Here is a 22,321-nt window from a genome sequence, read left to right as displayed (position 1 = left end):
TGGGGTCTGCATGACCCATATCTGTCAAGCAGCTCAGAGGTACCATGCTACCATAAACATTTTCAGGACAGAGATCATTCAATGCTTTGCTGGCCAATAACAACAGAGGAATATAAAGAATTTTCTTATATGATTCATTTTTCAGGTGTTTCTGGCAGTGGTAGTTTGGATGTGCTTCACACACCTGATTGATTCAGGTGAGTCTTAGAAGTGCAGCAGAAAACAATGTTTTCCAGGAATTTTTCAAATTGATGCAAGCAACAAATTTGGCACTTGGATAATTCTTAGTTATGACAAATTTGAAACAGCAAACTAACCATTTTTAAGAAGGCTGCCATATCTAATGCAGAAATAATAAACTCAGACTTGCCTGAAAAGAATAATTCTGGCATCTAACAATATATGCTTCATATCAAGCAACCTGTCAACACTGTGCTAACCAGAAACACAGAGTCCTGCTGGCCGGGATGGCCAAAGGGTGGAGAGACATGGAAGGTCTAACAGATGACGCCTCTGCCAAGGAGTCGCCATCAGCTGAAGAAGTGTGGCTTTAAGTCTGAAATAAATTGAAATTAAAATAGAATCCAATAGAAAGTGAATGACTGAGTCTGACCTGGATTGTAAATTTGACAGTCAGGCCAAGTTCAAATGAACCTGGATCAGAAATTGAACTACCCTGGGATGGAGAGATTGGTGAAGCAGGCTTTCAGAAATATTTGTACCATGGAATTGAAAAGAACAGCACTTTCACATTCAAATAGCACATTTAACTTTTCCAGTCAAATACATGATTTGGCATTTGTCTCCTGTTTTCAACAAACATTTTTCTGTAGGCGTTCTGTCATTATTAATATATTGTTTTTGTTCTAAGAAGTAAAATGAGGGAGACATGTTGGTATATATCTGCATCTCACTCTGTCATATCTGCACAACGGATTATCACCAGGTACAGGATTATCACTGATAAACAATGGATTTCAATTACATGAACAGCCTAGATTTAGCCCGTCAGTCTGACTGATAATAGTGATTAGTGATCTGGATTTAGTTTGTATCTACTTGAAATGTTTCTGTTTTATTATTATCAAATGTTTAAAGAGGTTGGTGAATCATACAAGCAGCTGCTCTGATTCATGATGCTGAGAAACAGCATGTGATGCTGCCAAAAGGTCCTTTACTATCTTCTGGATACAGAACTAAATAAATCCGAATGTGATACATCCAGCTTCATCAGACCGAAGCTTGATTTGTGACAGAAGTAAATACTGTTTTAATGTAAAGTATTTGTCCTATAATACTACTGTGTATTTAACTAAAACACAGTAGTATTAAAAATAGTGTTAAAATAAATGTTTATATGAACGCTGTTACTTGCATGTTGTCATTGTTGTCTCTTGTTTAAAAACTGTTTTTGTCTCTATATGCTGTCGCCATCTAGTGGTAAATATGGAAATAAACAGCTCAGCTTTCCGTACATTTTTGTAACCATAAACTTATTATTTTTGAGGTTTTTTGTTCTGGGCACAAAAATACTGCAAATAAATTTCTTTCCGAATTTTCATATAACTTTAATATTTTAGTGAAACAACTTCAGGGATATCTGCTGAAAATGATTCTAAACGAGAGAACTATTAGATCTATTTATACCATCCAATAATATATTTGGCTTTCACTTTAACACATCTCTTGTTCCACAGTTTATTAGGAGTTGTTTTCAGTTTCCACACTGATTGACTCTGAGAGCAGATTTCACTGGTCCTCTGGGAGATGGAGCGACTCATGGGGCTTCGCTAGTTTGGGTTTCTCTTCTTTCTCTTCCTTCTATAGACTGTGAATCTTGTGTCTTTGTCTAAAAGATGCACCCCCTCCTCCTGGATTTTAAATCTACACAAATCCCCACAAATCAGTGTTACTCTGTCCTGCTCAGCAGCTGGAGGGACCAAACAGTGACCTGAAGGATCAGAGCAAAGCCTTTGAGTGGGCAGCTAATTCCTTCTTTAGCCCTCATCGGCTTTCCTCTGTGTCATGCTGGAAACATGAACGACAAGTCAAAATTACACCCATCTGCTAGAAATATTTGGACATTGAAGAATGAATGAGAAGAAAGCTGGTCCTTCTCGTCGTTCTGTATTGTGATTTTTGTAAGTTCAGCAGCGGAAACATTGAAGTTTTTGTTTTTGCAGGATGGAAAATACAAGAAACAAGTTTAAATTTATTGTCACTCTGGGTCAAAATTGTGTCCATACAGGCTAAAATGAATAGCTATGTTTTCTCTACGTGGTTAAATCTTCTTCAGCAAGTTGCAAAGAAATCCCACTCTTTTTGTAGCCATGAACATAATCTTTGATAAGTGATTAGAAGAGCTGCTAAACTGGTTAGTTTCCCCCAAAAAAACAATTTTCAACAAGTTTGGTGTCATCTTGCTCTTTATAAATCCCCAAATCAGGTTTTCTAATATGCAGGTCCCTGCCAAACAAAGGGAAAAAAAAGAAATAATAATAATAATTAAAAAAATTATTTTATTGTTAAAAAAGTAATCTAACTTTTGAAATTAGTTTTGAAAAGCATCAAATTCATATGAAATTAACACCCATGAAGTCTGGATGTAAACTTCTAACAGCTTCTGCAAACTGTCTCTTTCACAGTTCATACCTTTACTGAAGAATATAATAATCCTTCTTTTTAATTATATTTACACTGTGGTGCATTTAAAATGGAGAAAACTGGGGCCCCTTCAGAACCCGTTTACTTACAGTGTCAGTGACTCTATTGCCCCCTGTTGCCCCAATTGAGCAGTAATACAAGATAAATTGACTCTAGGCTCGATTCATATACGAGCCGGCTGATCTGCTTCTGTTTGGATTGGTGCTCTAACCTATCTGTTAGCACTAATGGAGCCCAATATATAGATAAGTGTGTCTTGCCACAAAAATCAATATCAATGTGGCCACTGATGGTTTTTGAGTTAAAGTGCTTTGTTTGCTGCCATCACCCCGAAACAAAGAGGCTGTGGTTCCTTCTATTAACGACTCCCAGTCAACCTTGAGAAAGAGTCAGAGAGATGGAGGTAGAAATGGAAAGGTGGAGTGGCGGTGAAGGGTGGCACTAGTGGTACCAGCACCACTAGAGCGGGAGATTTGCTGGGAGATAGAAAAGCATCATCGATGGAGCCCAGCTGAGCTTTAAGAAGAGAGTGATGGACTGTAACAAACCAAAAATGGTTCATAAATGCTCAAAATAATCTTTCAGTTATTAAAAATAGATTATTAAAATTGTGTCCATTACACAAAGAAAACATATAGTAACCAAACTGTTGAAAAATCTGAAGTTTTCAAAACATAAATCTCAGTAGAACTGACCGTCCATCAAGCCATCTATAAAATAAACATTATAATTCCCAAATAGATTTAATGTTATTATATTTAGTTATATACAGGCATAAATGTTAATTGTGGTCCTACAAGCACACTACCTTAGTCGTAGATAGCTGGCTGCATTGACTTGAACTTGTTTAAATGGTTTCAATGGTAAAACCGTTTTAAGTGAATTCAAATAATAAACAGATTTTGTATTTTTAGGATTTAATTGTAAGAAGTTCAGCCAATTTTTTAACCACTAGAGTCTGATTGAAAAGTGTTCAAAAGAAAAACCTCTCAGATCTCAAACTTTACTTAATCATTTTTATTTTATAATTTTCTAAATTTTACTGAATATCGTAAAATAAGAAAGAAATTGGACAAAATGAAACTATGTCATTCTTTTTGCAAATGCTAATGGACATTAAGCTAGCAAGAGTCACAGTTGAGGAAATCTGAAGTTTAACAAAATCACATAAATTTATGCCAAACATTCAAAAAAGGATCATATCTGTTGTGTGAACTGAAAGCAAACCACATGGAATGGAGATTTAATCAGGATAAAATCCCGTCTTCCTGGTTCTGATGGAATAATGGACTTCATAGAATATATCTTCATACTTCTACATGCTACAGAGCGGTCCAGCTTTGTTTTGGGTTCTTCTGAAATAGGAAGGAGGTGACTGTGACGTAGGAGTATTATTTTGTTTCTGGTTTGACAGATGAAGAATTGTCTGTGTTTGAGTTTGATGGTGAAGTACTCGAGCGCTGGGCGTCAGGCTGGGCATCAGGCTAGGCATCAGGCTGGGCGGCAGGCTGGGCGGCAGGCTGGGCATCAGGCTGGGCATCAGGCTAGGCATCAGGCTGGGCGTCAGGCTAAGCGGCAGGTCGGGCAGCAGGCTGGACAATCTCTGTGGTCACATCTGGAAGCTTCAAATTCCCATATTCTTTGTCATGTTTGAAAATTGATGTTGGCTGTTCAGACATAGGTTTGATGGCTGAAAACATATTTGTATCATTACAGCTGGTTTGAAAAGTGTGAAAGAAAACTTGTTGAAGGATTTTTCTGGCACCTGTTTCTGTAGCACATGGTGAGCAGGCAGCTCTCCTTGGATCTGGGTGGATGGCCTCCTTGTTCTCACCATTTTCTGTTATCATGAAGAACTGTGGATGCATATAGTAGACATATTTAAGCTTTGACTTTGATATTTTTACAATATTTGTTTATGGTGGTAATAAGTTAATGAATAGAACTGGATTCATGGCTGACTAGACATTTCTGGTATCGAGTTTAATGTGGGTAGAAAAGCACATATCCATTATTCATAAGGTTTTTTAATAATCCATGTTTTCTATTCTGTTTCCATGAATATAAATTTGATGCATAAGTTTAGATCTAATGCAAAATGTTAGAATCCAGGTAAAAATAGTACATACAAGCTTATATATATACATACATTATACATATTAGCAAGCTGCATAAAAAAGCTTTTGTAGCTAACAAGATTCTAGCATCCTTAGAATCTTGATCTAAGATTCTGAGCAGATAATTTTAATCAGCTGATTTCCAAATCTTCATGCACAGTTTACAAATTTTCAGTTTAATCAAGATTTAATTCTTTCTAGATCCCGAATGTTAGCCTGTTTTATCCAAGTCAAAACCAGTTCTGGTGTGTTTGGGAGTATGATGAAACCAAAAGGTAAGTCAAAGTTTTACCATCTCGTTGTTGACTTGAGATGAAATTAGAGAATCTGGATGAAATCCTCATTTGTTGTTTCTTCCGCTTTGTGCCAGAACAGGCACCTGTAATGCAGACCCTCAGCATGATCCCATCACCACCATGCATGACAGTTGGTTCAGGCACTGAGGTTTGAAAGCTTTGTCTTGACTCCTCCAGACATGTTTTCATAACTTGTTAATCTTCCAACAGCACCATGATTTCAAACACATTCAAACTGGTTTGGATAAAGGAGGCTAACATTAAGCGGGTAATGAACTATGTTTAAATGTATCATGCCAGGATACCAAACAATTTCCATGAACTATCTGTTCTGAAATTAAAAGTGGTTAAATGTCTCGCTGGAATTACTCCAGAGCCTAGTTGAATGCTGTAAGAAGTTGTATTTTCTGCAAGTATGAGGAACGTTTATTCATATATATGTGCACAAATTTAAATTTGTAAGTAAAAATGTGACCATGTGAGAATAAAACAATTGATAGAGCTCTTACACGAGGAACGCTGGTGGTGGTCGTCTCAGACATGCTCCCATCAGTCATGCTGATCTCACTCACATTATCCTCTGAGGTCTGTTTGAGGACGAGTCTCTTAGATCTTCAGAATAAAAGATAAATGAAAACCACCGAATGTTTATTAGCCAGAGATGATAATCATTACTTCACTCACTTTGATTTTCTTGCTTCTAAAACATGACCTTTCTTCACTGTTTGTGGTTGCAGGTGAAACAAATCCAGCAAGCTCACAGACTTCACAAGTAAGCTTTCAGTCAAGTGCAGAAGGCAATTTGAGGCAGCGCTATTGGCGACCATGTAGCGTTTCCACTGAGGTCATACCTCGCCGACTCCATTTAGTAGCCGAGGAATGACCTATTTTTGTGTGTAATTGCTGTAGAACAAGCTAAACCAACCATGTAATTGAAAGCGTGCCATTTCCACTGGGGAAGCAGGAGTGTAAATACTGGGATGTTGTAGGACGTGGGGTTGTGTAGCGAGGCGCTTTGTGAAGCAAAATAAGGGAAAGAGCCGGCAGAAAAACGACAATGAAACAAATCAGCTACTTAAAAACATCTCAGCTGGAAACAAAGCAGAAGAGTTGGGCTTTACTCAGACAAGCAGGATTGCATGCTAGTTGTTCACCATTTGATTAGCTTCCCGTCGCCCCCTGCTGTCTGACAGAGGCCATTACATGGCTCTCACTAAATGGTGTTTGATTCACTGGAAAGAACGGCAGATCATTCTTTACACAACTGAACATGTTTCGGGTTGATTTTAATAACTGTGGTGTTAAACCCTGAAAACCCACTTACAAGATTCTAGATCTGTTTCCACCGGCCTTGTTCAACTTTTAAAGCATCACCCTACATCTGGCCTTCACTACTGCCAGCCGTCACTTGAAACTCACCGGAAACAGTAGGTGATACAGGCTGTGATGGAAATGATGGAAATGAGCGCCACCATGCAGCCTCCAATGACCAGATTTCTCTCCTTCTCCTTCTCAGCCTGTTGGAGCTCCAGCCATTCCAGGTCACTGAACTGACATCTTGCCCCTAAGTAGCCTCGGATACAGCTGCACAATGAACACAGACAAATAAGGATTTTTTATCCTATTCAAGAAAATTCAAAACTTGAGATTCAAGCAAGAGGAAATGTTTAAACTCAAGTTAATCTTTAGATGAAATACTACTTTTACTTTGGCATATATGAAAATAGTTTTTACAAGAGACATGCAGCCACTTCACAAACAATATTTGAGCAAACCAGGAAGTTCTTCATATGCAAGGAAAGAATCATCAAATTTTAGGCACACCTCAAACAATCATAGATGTAAATTTGAAGAGGGAAAAGAAAATATTAAACATTTTGACACAATTTTTACAACTAAAATTTTGGAACGTGAGACAAGCATTTTATTTTATGCTCTTTGATTTAACCCACATTTTTTTGTTCTCACAAATGCAAGTCCAGCTTTGTGGTCTGTGTGTGTGTGTGTGGGGGGGATGGGTGTGTGTGTGTGTGTGTGTGTCTTTAGGGTTATTTCCTGCTGGACGGTGAAGCTCCAGTGTTCTGCAAATTCTAACAGGTTTTTCTTCCAGGTTTCTAGCTTCCATGTTTTATCATGGTAATAAAAACCATAGTATAAATGTAATAATTTACATAAATATCAAAGTTTCCAACTAAATGTTTAGTTAGCAAGCTAAATATTCAACTCCTAACAAATTAAATATTTAAACAAAACTATTTATGTAATATGCAAATTTTCTCTTCAATGAATGGAAGTTGACCATCAAAATAAAAGCTGAGTCTTACAAACCTCTATAAAAACTCCTGCTAGTGAAGCTGAATTACTTTAATTGATGCTAATGTTACCTCTTTGGTTATTGTTCCTTTTCTTTTTGATATGTACAACATGTCAGCCTGACAGATACGTTTAGTAACAAAACAAATACTTAGAAATTGATCTACAGCAACAGTGACTGCACCATTTTTCAGTCTTACCAACAGTTAGAATTATATGCTCTATTTTTAGATTCTTTAGTTTGAATCTATAAAATCTATAAATGAATGAATACTATAATTTTTTTTCACTTATGACAAGCTAATTAACCCAAATTATTGCTGTAAAATCTTTATGCAACTTTGCAAATGGTGTTCCATACGTTATCCCCTAACTTCAATATATATATTTTAAAAATGCCACTTTTCCTATTTGAAGCTACACTTTTAAATCTCCATATGAATCAAGCCCACCTATAATATCCAGCATGTCATAGGGGATTTCCTGCTATTAAAAAACGTTTTGTGGGAACATTCATGTGACTGTGATGTTTTTAACTCTGGTGCTCTGAGTTTCGGATGCTGGTGAATCCCTGGAATGAGTCAGTATTTCTGCTCTCCTGTCTGAGTCGAGTGATGCTCTGTCACCCAGGGATGGGTTTGAAGATTTATAATTTATTATGATTAATTATATTTAAAATGTGCTCGATTCTCTTTGCTAATAAGGACAGATACAACTCTTGTCTAAAGCATCACCCTTTAACAATCAGGCGTTAAAGTTGTAGGTGGTGGAACAACAGTGACACCTGGTGCATGTTGTCTGAAACAGCAGCTCGTGTCACAATTACCACAACCAAATATTCTCTGCCTAATAGTTCAACGTGCAGCAAGTTATATGGCGCACAACATGGAGTTTTCAGTAAATTCAGAGTTTAAGCCTGTGGATGAAATGGAGAGATCAGACATGAGGAGATGTATTTACTTGCAGGCATAGGACTTTAGCTCAGGAAAGTAGAAACAGACTCCGTGGTGCAGACAGTAGGCATCATGGCTGGGAGGGCACTTCTCTGCTGAGTTGCTGATGTGGTGCTGGGTCGTCACATCCATGGGAGTTTGAGATGTTGCCTTCGGCGAAGTGCGGTCCAGTGCTGAAGGACATCATTTTAGTCATTTTAGGTAGCTCAATGTGTAGAGGTGTCATAACTTTCTCCAACTGAACAGAAACAAAACTGAAGCTGTTATCATTGGACCTGAAGAGGAACGAGTCAGCAGAAAGCTTCAGTTATTACAGCTGGAAGCTGGTGTAGTTTTAGACTGTGACCTGAACCTTTAGAGCCACATTAAGACAGCTGCAAAGTTGGCCTTCTGTCACCAGAGGAACATTGCCAGGATTAGAGAACTATATCTCAGCAAGATCTAGAGAAACTCATCCATGTGCTTATCTTTAGTGGCATTGATTATTGTAACAGTGTCTTCACAGGTCTGCCTAAAAAATTCAGTCCCTCAGCTGCCGCTGATCCAGAATGCTGCTGCCGTACTGACCCACCAGTTCTAAAGTCCCTGCACTGGCTCCCTGTAGCTCAGAGAATTTAAAATACTGCTAGTTTATAAATCACCAACAACAGCATTTGTTAGTGATTTAACAAATACTGTTTGTTAAATCGACAACATTTTCCAGACCTCTCGGGTCTTCTGCTTCTGCTCTGCTATGCACCGCAGAACCAAAACCAAACATAGAAAAGCAGCTTTCAGCTTCTATGCTCCAGAAATCTGAAACAAACTTCTAGAAAACTGCAAAACTGTTGTAACACTGAGTTCCTTTAAATCAAGACTAGAAATCCACTTGTTTATTGTTGCTTTTGAATAATAATTACTAGTATGTAATCCATTTTAGTCTATATTCTAACTCTTCATTATTTTTCTTTATTCTTCCCCTGTAATGTTTTTTTGTTTGTTTGTTGCCAAATCTGTTTCCGAAGTGGAGCACACTATATGTCTCATCCATTTAAATGAAAACAGCTTGATCACTTGTTGCCAAATCTGTCAGACAGTTTCAGGTCGAGCTGGTTCAACCTGAGGTAGATCAAATGTAAACGCATAAATAGCTGCTAGTTTTGCCAGATTTCTATTTAGAATTGTAATTTCAGCATTAAGGGAAACCTTACCCAGACATGTCTGTCCGTCACCTGTAAAGCCTTCCTGACACAAACAGAGAGGGTTCCCAGCATCCAGCACACACCTGGCACTCACAGCACAGCGGAGCGAGGAACATTCATTCTGGTCTGACAGAGGAACAGAGTGACAAAATAACGCTGCAAAGGTTACTGGAGCATAAGAATAAAAGAAATGGTGCTAACAGGGCACCATTACCTGCAATCATCTTTTCTGTGAACAGAGCTGGGTCAGTACCTTCAGCCTTCCTATCATCACCCGCCAGTGGGATGATGCTCTCCTCATGTAATGTTTTGTTTTTCAGAGAAGTTAGGTTGGAGGTTTTATCGCCAGATTCTGTATAATAATGAGAAACAAACGTTTAGTTTAAACTTGATGGTCCCAAACGTATCTGAGTATAAATTTAACTACTTTACCTGCAGAAACATTTGAAGAACTGACAGACAAGCAGCTTTTTCCATCAGCTGACAGGGTGAAGTGAGGCAAACAGGAGCAATGTGAAAGTCCCTGGTTGCTTTCACACATCTGAGCACAACCTCCATTCAGGTGAAGACAAGCATTTGCTCCTGAGGAGAAGTTTTAAACACATTAAATTTGTTTTCATGGTTCACTAAGACACAGAATCTGATTTTCAGCTGGAGTTTAATACCCAAAATGTCACCTAGTGGCCTGATGACATATGAACTGACAGGAGATTGTATTCACCGTTGTTTATTTTGTCTACCTGGCTTAGCGAGGGGATGCACCACCACCACTGATGCTGGCTGAGCCAAGCTGCCATGGATACGCTGCAGCTTCTGCCCAGTCCGCTTGTGGACGCTCCTTATCTGTTGGTGCTCCCACTCAGATATCCACAGTCTGTCCTCAAAAACTGCGAGGTCAAAGGGTCGTCCTAGGACAATCCCAACAGAAGACAAGAGCATATAACTGAAGAGTTATATGGCCAACTGCACAAGGAATGGAAATGGTAAATAAGCATTTTTACACATTTTACCATTTAATGAATGGAAAGACAAATCTGTAGCTGAATAGTTTTAATTTGATCAAACTCAAGGTTGAACATGAAGGACCCTTGAGGCTCAGATCTGCTTCTCCTGGCATGTGCAGGAGAAGCAGATGGAGACTGAAAAAAACTGGTTTGTGAACTCAACAAACTTTGGCAAACAATTTCTTGCAACTAAACAATTTAATAAAAAAGATTCAGCGAAAGTGAAAACCCTCACAGAAACAGAATTGACACCAGTCTCAGGTGAAAGCAAGGCCTGGAACTCAGGATTAACGATCTACTTTGGCCTAAATATTGATAATCACATAATTATCAAGTAAAATCTTTATCATGTACCATTCAAGAAAAGTAAATAAATAAATAAAAAACTCTGATGACAAAATATTTCTGATGCTGTCCACTAGGTGGAGCCATTGGCCCAATGTTCACCCTCTGCTCTCAGCCGTCAGCTGTCACACCTGTTGCTCATCAGGTTAATTAGCGCACTGTGACGTCAGAGCTGCACACTGCAGTCTGAAATGGCCTCAGAACCGATATTTCCCCCTTAATGTGACCTTCTGTCTCTGATCTTTTCATTACCGTCTGAACAAAACAGATCGGATTTTTTTTTTTTTCAAATGCCACCATTTGGCCATTTGGATTTAGGATCACATGTGGATATGTGGTCAGTCTGTGAGGTCAGGTCGCGCTCATCCGACTTGAACGTCATTGTTACTCGACAAACGTCACTACTATGATGCGGGGAAGAACAACATGGCGGCCTGTGATGAGGATGAAGTTGTTAATGTTCTGCCTTCCATCGGTCAACGACTTTAAAATCGTAAGATTTGCTCCATAATTATCATATGATCTTATTTTTTATGGCCTTTGGCAGAACAATGGCAATCCTGCGTCACGTGACGTTCTGCGCCATGCACTGCGCATGCGGGACACTTTGCGGTTGTTTGCGGTTCTCATAGACCACATATCAGCCACATATTTGGAGGTGTGAACGAGCGATCCAATAAATCGGATTTGGTTCGCTTCCGGCTGAAGTGACTGATCACACATGAAGTGATTCCTCTGCTTGGGTCTCTGCCTGTTGCCTGATAAAAGCAGATTAATTTTTAAAGATTTGTTTGTGCAAAGCATTAAATCGGTTAGCTTCTGTCTTTTCTCCTGTTTTACCTTTAAAGCTTTATCACTCACCAGCTCCCTGCATGAACTGTGAAGATGAATGGATATTTATGTTTGTATGTATAAATTGTATCTGTATTATATTTCCATCTATTTTCCTAGATTTAAAAAAAAAAAAAAGTATATTCACCTTTTGTTGTTTCGTTAATAAAATATGCTTTATACATTTAGACTCTGCCTTACAGGACAACATGTCATTTATTTGTTTTTGCTCAGCATGATGACGACTGCAGATTTTTCCTGATACGTTTTGTTGTAATTTTCCATACCACAACCTGATCTGCAACACGCTTTTCTGTTTTGGTTTTTGATTCATTACAGATGTCTAATTTTGTTGAATACATGCTTCAAACAAACCTCACCTACTTGGTTCTCTATTAGGACCCGTCGATCAGAACCATCCAAAGCTGCTGTTTCTATCAGGCCCCTGATCTGGTCGCACCAGAAGAGTCGATCATCAGTGAAGTCGATGGTCAGACCGGTGGGAGACACGAGGCCGGTGCTGGCAACCATCACACGGCTGCTTCCCTCCAGAGTGGCGCTTTCCACCACAGGCTGAGCGCCGGTGTCTGTCCAGAATAACTTCCTCCAGAAGTAGGTGATCCAACATGAAAAATATAGATATCAGGTTTCATGATATTAGAAAAGTTTTCACACACCTTTAGCTATGGGCATTGAGAGTTGTTTTTTTATTTAGATTTGTATTAAAGGTCAAAATCAAAGTCTATTAGTCTTTGCTTAGTTTTTTAGTTTCTATTGCTGGGAAAAACAAAATCAGTTTAACTCACTTTGCTTGGGGATGAACCGCAATTCCTCTGGGCTTTTCCAGCCCTTCTTTCACAACAGTTTTCCTCTTCAGTCCGTCTAGTGTACTGCAGTCAACGGCTGACTTCCTGCAGAGCAAATGCAATAAATACTTAAATTCTTACAAAACCCATTTCCATAAACTGACTCCTAAAATGTGTTAAACTGCATAGCAACAGCCAGCTTTGTGCCAGCATTAATTTATTTGTCTTAGTAAAATTTCTATAGTTTTATCATACATTGCTCACCTTGTATCAGACCAGTACATAGTGTGGTGAACCCAGTCGATTGCCAGTCCTTCTGGAGAGTCCAAACTCTCAGAGACAAGAACCTCTCTTGAGCCAGTGTTCAGATCAAGCCGCTCTATCGTCCTCTGGCTGATGCTGGCAAAGTAGACCTTGAAATTCATCCCAATTTTTATAAAAAAAGAAATGTCATTGAGATGTTACAAATGACCACTAGATGGCACTGCACATCAAAACATCTCATAAGAGTGCAATAGAACATTATGTTTGCTAAGCTGTGAATAAAAACAAAATGCGGGAGGAAAACGGATGAAAGATGAAGTTTTACACGGTGTTGGACAGGGTCAAAGTCCAGAGCTAAGATTGTTCCTCTGGGTTCCTTCACTAGAGTTTGTTCCTCCGTCCCATCTGGGTTCATTCTTCTCACATCCATCACATTGGCCACGATTAGAAAGGCAGGAGGTCCTGAAGAAAAGAATATGGCATTTTCTAATTAGCTGTATGGCAGAAAGAGATGTAGGCAGTGACATGCATGCATAAGAGGAGCTTCTGTGTAGGCAGCTCTGCCTCTGCTGCCTGTTTTGCTGCAATGGCTCACCAGTTGCAATGCAGCGTTTGCCGTCTTGGTGGAGCCTGTACCCAGGAAGACATCCACACTGCCAGCGACTCGGGGTGATGGAGGAACAGAGCTGACTGCAGCCACCTCTGTCTGCTGAAGAGCAACCTGGAGATCAGCGTTAATAACACAGATCCAGATTTACACTCTGCTTCTGACAATATTTTGCAATAATTTTATGTATTTTTATTATTGCATCAGTTTTCACCGCTGACGGACAGCAACAGAAAACTTGTTGGACATCGTGTTTCCTGTAATTTGTCCCTGTGTTCCTTTTGGTATAGTGAAAGGTTCATTTTGTGCTTGCAACATTTTTGTGTGAAGTGAATTCAGCCTTGTATTCCACCTCCGGCCACAATTTATTGAAATAAACTGCTAAAAAAAAAGACAAATAACTGAATTTGCAGTCTCAAAGCTTACAGAATGTAACTATTTAAACCTTTAACCCTCATGTTCCAAACCTTTTTTCTTTCTCCAGGGAATGCGAAATGAATCTGATATTAAACACGACCAGCTTCTACTAAGAAATACACTCTTTGGAGTCAACTTTTTATTTTTACAAACCTTAATGTGCAAAAATAAAGTCACAGCTCTTAAAAAGATTTATGAAGAAGTCATTTACTACAAGATTTTCTTCAGGGTACAAAGTAGAGCATGATATAAAGCAGATAACAGGAAGTCTTAACGAAGTGCAGTAAATTTGATTTCATCTTTATTAGCTTTCAATCTTTATCAGTCATGAAAAGTGCTGATTTAAAGATGTTTGCAGCCTTTCAGAAAACACAGAGACTTCTGGTTTTATGATGTTCACTTTGTTTTAAAATAGTAAAACTGTGTTTTACAGAAACTGCACCCAGTAGCTGACTTCACCTCTGAATAATTAATATTTGCTCACAATGGGAAGACAAGTAGAACAGAAGTTTGTTTCTGTTCTGTCTAAATAATATCGACCAGCTTTTTGGTTTGTGAACATTTCTTGTTTTAAGGTTTGAAGCTCAGCTGTGGCATCGGCTCTGATGAGGCTCGTTGGTTTCAGTAAAACGTCAAATTGTTAAAAAGAGCAAAATGATCAAAAGGCCTCTGTAGATTACGTTAGAAAATGTTTTGTTTTACAATACATTCTTTTGAGTTACTTTAACAAGCTGATTACTCAAGAAATCAGCTTGTTAAAAGAAACAGGAAAAATATAATAAGAGTTAAACAAAGAAGAAATACAGAGGAAACTGCAATAATCCTAAGCTTTTATATAGAAGACAACCGGACTTCTTCAAAATGTTTCACCTCCGATCCAAAAAGCTTCTTCTGTTCTGAAAATGGTTAGAAGTAAAAGTATTATGTTTTCAGAACAATCACATTAACAGGACCATGTGTCACTTCGGACACTGAGTCACTAGTCCTACCAGTGATTTAGCTCAGTGTTTGGGTTGTTGTTGTCTGATTATCTGAACGTTTCCCTGAAGATGCCTTTCGAATTGTTTTGGTAGACGAGTTAAGGCTGCAAAGTATGAATTGGAAAGATGAAATCTGAAGCTGCTCCTTCTGGTCTTGTTTATTCATGTTTACCATTAAACATGAATAACCTTTCATCCCTCTAAACCCTCCATCTTCTCTGACCCAAACATTCACATTATTGTCTCCAATAAGCCTCTTGTTTTTAAGCTGTAGCTGAACTTGTGATTCTTGACCCGGTGAGTTTGCTCTCCTGTGTTGGACCATCTGTTTGTACAGGTACCAGTGAAACGCCTGTTACTTCCAACCATGTTAAGAACTGACAAAGTTTTCTTCAATGTCTGCTTGAACTTACTGAAGCATTTAGAAACGACCCTGATGAACACAGAGCTTAATATAAATATTGACTTTTTTTATCAAGCTGAAATCTTAAGTTTTTTGTGTTTTTTTTTTTTTTTATGATGTTCACTGAGTTATGCCTAATTACTTTTTAAAACAGTTTTCCAAAGTGATGGCGCTAGAGAGACGTCACAAACTGGGGGAAGAGGAGAAACAAAGCGGATAACAAAATTGAAACTTATATATTGTTTTATCATACATTTTAATTATATTTCTTTAACCTAATCTGTATTTACACCATTATTTTTAAAATAAATTGTTCATTTTTCTGCTTGGCTCACAGTCAGTTTTCTTCCTCAGGCTGATGGATCGATCACCAAACGGACTAAATGTATGAAAACGACCAAGAAAACGACAGCAGCCCTGCTGTGGAGCCTGAATACTCATGGGAAACTAACATCAGAAGGAATGAGGTAGAAATTATGCTAAATGAATATAATAATTATGGAATAGTAAATAAAGTAAAAAAAAAACTTCTAAAAGTTGAAGTTTTTCATCAATTATTTTGTTGTGTTGCCTGTCGGAGATCCTCAGCCAGAAGCCGGTGCTGTTTGAAAACCCCCTGCTGGTTAAGTTCTTCAACAAATTCTAGTCAGAGATTACTGGACCTAAAGTTTGTTAACTGGACCTGATTGGTGTCACATTGTCAGTACCGGTGCAAGTGTGTCCATCCTCCTGTAGAACCGATCCCTCAGGACAAACGCACAAGGCCCCGTGTTCTGTTGGTATGCAACCATGTCCACACTTTATGATGCCGCCACATGGTGTTATTTCTGTAAAATAAATTTAATAACAGATTAACTTTGGAACAAGTTTGGAATAAATATGCAGAGGTTTAAAGTGAATGAGTGCAGGAAATGTTGCATGTTTGAGACGTTCCAGCGTGTTTCAGGGCTTCGCTGGTGGTAGATGAGCTGGATGGACGTCAAGCCCTTTAGGCTCTGCTCTGGTGAAATCCCTTTATGAAATCAGGTCTAATCCCATTAAAATAGTAGAAAGTGTGAGAAACTCACACGCAGAGGGATGTAATGTTAGCTCACAACAGAGCGAGTGAAAGTGGATGAGAGACGTGGAGGCAGGCTGTGATTCTGATCTGGAAAGTTAAATTCCTTCTGCTGAAAAGTGTTTCTGTGGAAAATGCTCTTGACATTTTTGGGGGGTTAGATTTAAGATGTGACAAACTCCTGTATTATTTTGAAAGTCAGAATTTTGCATAAAACCAACATGATGAAGCTGCATTGTTATGCTTGTAATCTCTGCTCTCATCTCTAATGTCTAACATGTTTCTTCTCCACTGGACCTTGGCAAAGGTTGTCTACTAAATACCTTCAACAGACAAAGCTGCTGACAAGATATGTTCCTTATTGCAAATGTCACCTCACCATCTAATCCCATTGTGCCTGGGAACCTCTCCTATTGTGCAGTGAGATTAGGGAAGAAGAGATTAGGAGTAGAGTCGGACCGATATAGCACACAGGCAGTTTTATCTGCTAATACTGGCCCATCACAGGGTAACACTGCCTGTTTTAGTTGTCTGCTTTGTTTATTTGTGTTTTGAATGAAACTGTGAATATATTATAATGTGTATGTTTATTTGGTACCTTGACATGTCTTCCCGTCTGGCAGGAGGGTGTATCCTTTGGGGCAGGTGCAGAAATATGAGCCTGGGATGTTTTCACAGCCAAGAGAGCAGCCGTGGTTCCAGTGGGCACATTCATTCACATCTATGTCACAGAAAAACGTGATTTTTATTTCAGTCAATGAGTAGCTGCAACTTTTTGTGTCCTGATTGCTTTATTTCAACAGACTCCTGGTCCACTAAGACGTTATACACAACACATACAAAATAAAAATGAAATCTTATAAAAGTCTTTGTTTCCACGAAGCCAACTAGAAAACATTGGTTTCGACATTGGTTGAAAACTTAAAGTTTTTTGGTTTTATGACGTTATTTGACGTTCAGAATAGATCAATCAGATGTAAAGATCAGATGTGAAGATTTGAACAACTACCATTCTGATTGTGTTGTTGTTTAAAACTGAGTTACCTTCACAGTGAGTGCCATGGTTACTGAGAGCAAAGCCTTCAGAGCACCGGCAAACCCCTTGCTCCTCTAAACGGGAACACACATTCACACAGCTTCCGCTTTGGTCATTACAGCCTGTTGGACGAGAAGACATTCATCACCGAAGCTCGTTTACTTATTCAAATGTGGAGAAACTAAAAATGAAGATGACATAAATGAAGCAACCTGGAAATAGTGAGGAAGTATCTGCCATTGGCTGGATGATTGGATGGACCACCTTTATGTCCACCGGAGGTTTGACCATCGGTTTTCCATTAACGTCTATCGGTTGTCCTCCAGTGTATTTGTTTATTTTTCTTATAACGCCGGATGCAGCATCAGTGTAATAAACATTCTCCCGAAAAACCGATATTCCAAGTGATTGAGACCTAAAAAAATATGTTAACATGATATTGTTAAAAATTAGCATCACTGTAGATTTACCAAGCATAAATGAATGAGTGATCAGACAGAGGGCTTGTTTACTGAAGTGGCAGGTCCACGATGTGCAGTGAGTTTCCACTGTAATCGCAGGAGGCGACGGCTCGCTCTCCTTGGAGACCAAGCTGGACCCAGAACAGCCGTTTGTCTCCTCGGTCAACAGAAAGAGCCTCAAGTTGCTCCTCCAGCTTTAAAACGGTCATTTTCATTCCACCTGAGAGATCAGATCGCTGGATTTCTGACCCACCAGACAGCCAAAACAAAAACCTGAGAACATTTTGGAAATTGTTCACATATATTCTGAAATATTTTTCATCTAACTTTATGCCCATGATTAGGTCATTTTTATTTTTCACACAAATCATACAAGAGAAATCCGACTCCAGTCAAAACATTAATTATTTCTGTCAATCTGCCACCAAAAAAACTGCACAATGATTTCATTGTAACTGGATCATTTACCTGTGAGTGGGATCAACATTTATAAACTTTGGTTGAGACAAATGTCTTAAAATTGTCCTCTCATTTTTTCCATTTAAATCCATTTTCTTGATTTGACCCTTTATGCTGCTCGTCCAGAATACGCCGTTCCCAACCCAGTCCACTGTGAGCCCGGAGATGTCTTTGGCAGATGAATACAGTTTCTGCAAAATAAACATCAATTTAAACGTCTTTAGTCGAAAACCTCTGACGGTACATGATTTGGGAAACTCTAATCTTCAAGCTGGCATGACTCTGGTGCTGGTGATGTCTCCAGATTTCTCAAACTTGGTCACAGTTGTCCAACTGGATGTAAAACATAAAGAGAAATAAAACTTGTACTAAACCTCTAATATTGCCAAACCTCAGGCCTTGTAGACCTCATCTTAAATACTCACACAAAGCAAAGGATCCACTCCAGATTTCTAAGCATGAACCCTGGAGCATTTTTGGATAATCACCTGTCTGTGTGCTCCTTGCACCGATGCTTTGTAGATGCTGCCAGTGCGCCTGTTGGCCCAGTAAAGCCTCTCTTCTCTGAAATGAAAGTCGAGAAGGATGGAGCTTCCTGTTCCAGCAACAAGCCGTCTGTGGTTCTTTCCACCCAGGCTCATCCGATGGATGGATTTACCATGACCAAACAGGAGGAACGGCTGAGAGGCTTGAAGGAACCAAAAGACACAAATCTTTGCAGGTGCTTTTTAGAAATTTCTTTCCAAGGATTTTAAGATGTGCAATAATAATCCAGTTGAAGCATCATACTGCATGAAAATGTGTTTTTAGTCTATATAAATAACTTGTGTGATGATGTCAAATGCTTTTTATAATTTTTATGCATATAAGTTAGTAATTTACTGTTATTCTTCCTCACGTTCACAGGTAATACAGTATTTGCAGTCTGCTTTCAATGGAATTCAAACACGCTTACAAACTCTGAAGTTGGTTTTGAATGTGGATGAGACAAAAGCAACATTTGTTTCATACTCTAGACCAGAAATCCTGCTATTGCTTACAACTGCTGTAGGTGCACAAACTGAGTTTCAGTAATTATAAATATTTTGTCTTTATTCTAGATAAAGAGCTTTCTTTTAAAAATTGCATAGCAAATATTGAAAATGAAGATTGAGTTTATTCTCATAAACAGGCAATGTGATTCTGTTAAACAGTGTCACTGCTTTTAAATAGTTTTTTATTGTTTTATACTTGTGCATATGTATTCATTAGTTTTGTTTAGCCAGATTGCTGTGTATTGCAGACTTCTTGAAAATGAGAGCCAGGTCTCAACGGGGTTTACCTGGTTAAATAAAGGAAATAATAATAATAAAAAGTCTAATGAGAGTAAAATGCTTTTTGTGCAAGGAAATAGTTCTTAAATGGCGAACGTTGCTTTCTTGTCCTCATGTTTTCACCCACAAAGAGAAAGTTTCTATACCTCGTCACAGTTTAACAGTCGTTCTTGTCACTCTGCTGTTAACTTGTCAAATTATTGAAATGTCTTTTCAGCTGCTTCTTAATAAAACATCATCCCTTAGCAACCAGCAGCTCTTTCTCTGAACCTTGAATGAATTGCAGGGCAGTCGCATTTATGTCTGTTTTAGATAATAACAGGGAGCTGAGTTCCTTTCCAAAACTCTGCAGTCTTTATTTAAATACCCGCTGTCAGAAAGTCGTCTTTTGTAACGGTCTCATGTGCGTCCATAGACACTGCTGCTAACTCAGTGGAATGATGACGAGTTTCACCAGACAAACAACGTACCAGGACGTCTGGTCCCGGTGATGATTGGTCCCAGTGATGACCGGAACCAGTGATGATGGGACTGGTCATCACTGGGACCGGTCATCACTGGGACCAATCATTACTGGGACCCGTCATCACTGGGACCAATCATCACTGGGACCCGTCATCACTGGGACCAATCATCACTGGGACCAGTCATCACTGGGACCAATCATCACTGGGACCAATCATCACTGGGACCAATCATCACTGGGACCAATCATCACTGGGTCATCTTGATAAATTACTGGTTCAGAAGTTCACAAAATGCTCCCAAGGATGTTTGACTAAGCTAAGAAATGCTGTGATGCTTTACTGGTTTTGCAGCATAGCAAGGAGGATTTAAGTTCACAAACATATTGTGATTTTTTTTTCATTATTAATTTATTTCATATGTTCATCAGCCAAAATAGGAAACATACATTCATACTTTAGTTGATGTGTTAGAGTTGAAAATGATTTTATATTTTGAACTTTGAATAAAATAATACTTTTAGAAACTTTCAGTCTCTATATTATGCCTCTACATAATATATTATGTAAAGTTTTTACAATTAATATATACAAATATATAAAAATTCCACCATTTACTCATGATATGAGTAAAATAGTTTAAATAATTTTTGTAGCATAATCTGATGGATGAAAACCTATAGACTGTATATTCAGAGGAAAAAACTGAATAGAAATTATTTGTTTTTGACTAAATCTTTACTAGCATCTATAATTCATTTAAAATAAAAAAATATATATATTTTAAATGCATACATTTAAATGACAGTTTGTGATAAATGGTGTGTGCTGATAAACTGAAGTCGACCATTTGGGCTTCAGCATCTGTAAACATGTGGCTCCGCCAACAACTCAGGCTGACATCCACCCACAGGACAGTCTGCTGTCTGAGTGAACATTTGGTGAAGTTTACTGGATCTTCCATCATGTTTTAGAAGGTGAAGCCCTTTCTGTTATCTTTATTCTATTCTTTATGTTAACAAATTATTCGTAGAATAATCTGTTTTCTAATATTATATGCTGCCATCAGAAATCTGCAGAAAAAACATATTTTTTTCACATTTGCACAATACTGTGTGTAATCTGGGTAATCTTTCATATCTTAGCTAGATCATGAGGTAGGTATAGGAGCTTCATTGTTCTAAAGTAAAATCCACATTTCTTGTCCAGCTATTAAATTAGTTTTTGAAGAATGATGAAAGGAATAAGAATAATTTGCCTGGAGCAGTTTCAGGTAAAGTGCATCCAGCAGTTCCTTTAGAATCAGAGGTTCGTGTCATAAACTCACGCGTGCAGCTGCTGTTTCTTCCCGCTCCTGAAAGGCGTTCATCCCAACACGCTGCGCCCAGCGCCAAGTTTCCAGTGCTTTGCACCAAAAAGAAGACCAGTGCTGTTTTAATCATTGCAGCCAGCATAATCCTGTGTTCTGTTCCTGCTGCACCTGCTCACTTTGACTCAGGCATTTCCACTGTCATCACTGGCACACAAGAATTCCCAAAACTTTAGCAAAGTTTTCTTCTGTGTTCTTGGCATGGTTGTCCGACGCTGAAGCCAAGAGAGAGCGTCACCGACCAGCAGATGTCCTGCTGGGGGATGCAGGACCCCTCTGAGAAGACTGCAGGCCTCTCAGGAAGAATAGCAACTCTTTCTGCAGCTTTACACTTAGAAAAAAAAAAAAAAAACCTGTGTGAGGTCTGGCTCTCTCCCCACTTTCAGGATTCTGACTGTCTCTTTTGGAAGCAAAGCTTGAAATTCCTGACACTCCAGTGGCAGATTTTGCACATCTAGTCCAGCATTGTAGCAAGACTTGCTCTAAACTGATCTGAAAAAAGGTCCCAGCAACTCATTACTCTCCTTCCCCACCCACAGACCTGATCCTTGTTAGACGGATGGATGTTTTTGAGGAAAATTAGGAGAAATGGGCCTTATTTACTCGGCTGTGGGAATCCTAAGAATTGTCTTACTTAACTCAGGAGCAAAATGAATGTTTTTCAGTGTGTGAAACCAACATACAGTAAATGTGCATTTAACATTTTACACAAGCTAAAAAACACAGTGAGCACTTTGTTTGGGGTTGGTGTGTGAATGAAAAGTCAGCTTGTCTCCTGTCGAGGTTCATCTGGCTCCCAGCAGGAATTGACAGAATGACTCATTTCTAGAGAACGCTGTCCCGGTGGAACAGATTATCCTTAAATTGTTTGTCAGAGGCCGGGGACCACGGCCTCTATTCATGCTCTCCATGACTGGGTTATTGTTAGAACCAGCATCACCACTAGTAACCTTTTAGAGGAGCAGAAGATTTACGCTGCTG

The 22,321-nt window shown here is 38.8% G+C and overlaps 1 protein-coding gene across 1 annotated transcript; it reads right to left on the bottom strand.

Annotated features, from left to right (window-relative positions):
• Positions 1-3,741: 3,741 nt before the first annotated feature.
• On the bottom strand, positions 3,742-21,762 carry LOC129360254 (pro-epidermal growth factor-like). The gene is made up of 22 exons (XM_055030356.1): positions 21,299-21,762; positions 18,683-18,882; positions 18,204-18,385; positions 17,787-18,008; positions 17,487-17,689; positions 17,283-17,396; positions 16,837-16,959; positions 15,889-16,008; positions 13,370-13,495; positions 13,100-13,236; positions 12,775-12,923; positions 12,511-12,615; positions 12,085-12,308; positions 10,265-10,432; positions 9,957-10,106; positions 9,739-9,876; positions 9,534-9,650; positions 8,351-8,516; positions 6,497-6,661; positions 5,587-5,689; positions 4,430-4,520; positions 3,742-4,354 (listed from the first exon to the last, which is right to left on the bottom strand). The coding sequence occupies exons 1-22, from the start codon at positions 21,423-21,425 to the stop codon at positions 4,233-4,235; spliced, it is 3,252 nt and encodes a 1,083-aa protein (XP_054886331.1). The 5' UTR covers positions 21,426-21,762; the 3' UTR covers positions 3,742-4,232.
• Positions 21,763-22,321: the final 559 nt, after the last annotated feature.

The sequence above is a fragment of the Poeciliopsis prolifica genome, unplaced genomic scaffold, assembly GCF_027474105.1.
Source record: "Poeciliopsis prolifica strain line A6 unplaced genomic scaffold, Auburn_PproV2 SCAFFOLD006, whole genome shotgun sequence".
Taxonomy (NCBI): Eukaryota; Metazoa; Chordata; class Actinopteri; order Cyprinodontiformes; family Poeciliidae; genus Poeciliopsis; species Poeciliopsis prolifica.
Note: the sequence above shows the minus strand (reverse complement) of the source record. Positions and strands in the feature narration are given on the sequence as shown.

Bases quoted from the DNA above. Each gene is read 5' to 3' on its own strand.
- LOC129360254 (XM_055030356.1), bottom strand. From the start codon at position 21,425: ATGCTGGCTGCAATGATTAAAACAGCACTGGTCTTCTTTTTGGTGCAA. The intron at 13,237-13,369 runs GTGAGCCATTGC...TCTTTTCTTCAG, and splicing joins CAAACGCTGCATTGCAACTG to GACCTCCTGCCTTTCTAATC. The intron at 4,355-4,429 runs GTGCCAGAAAAA...ATATGTTTTCAG, and splicing joins ACCATGTGCTACAGAAACAG to CCATCAAACCTATGTCTGAA.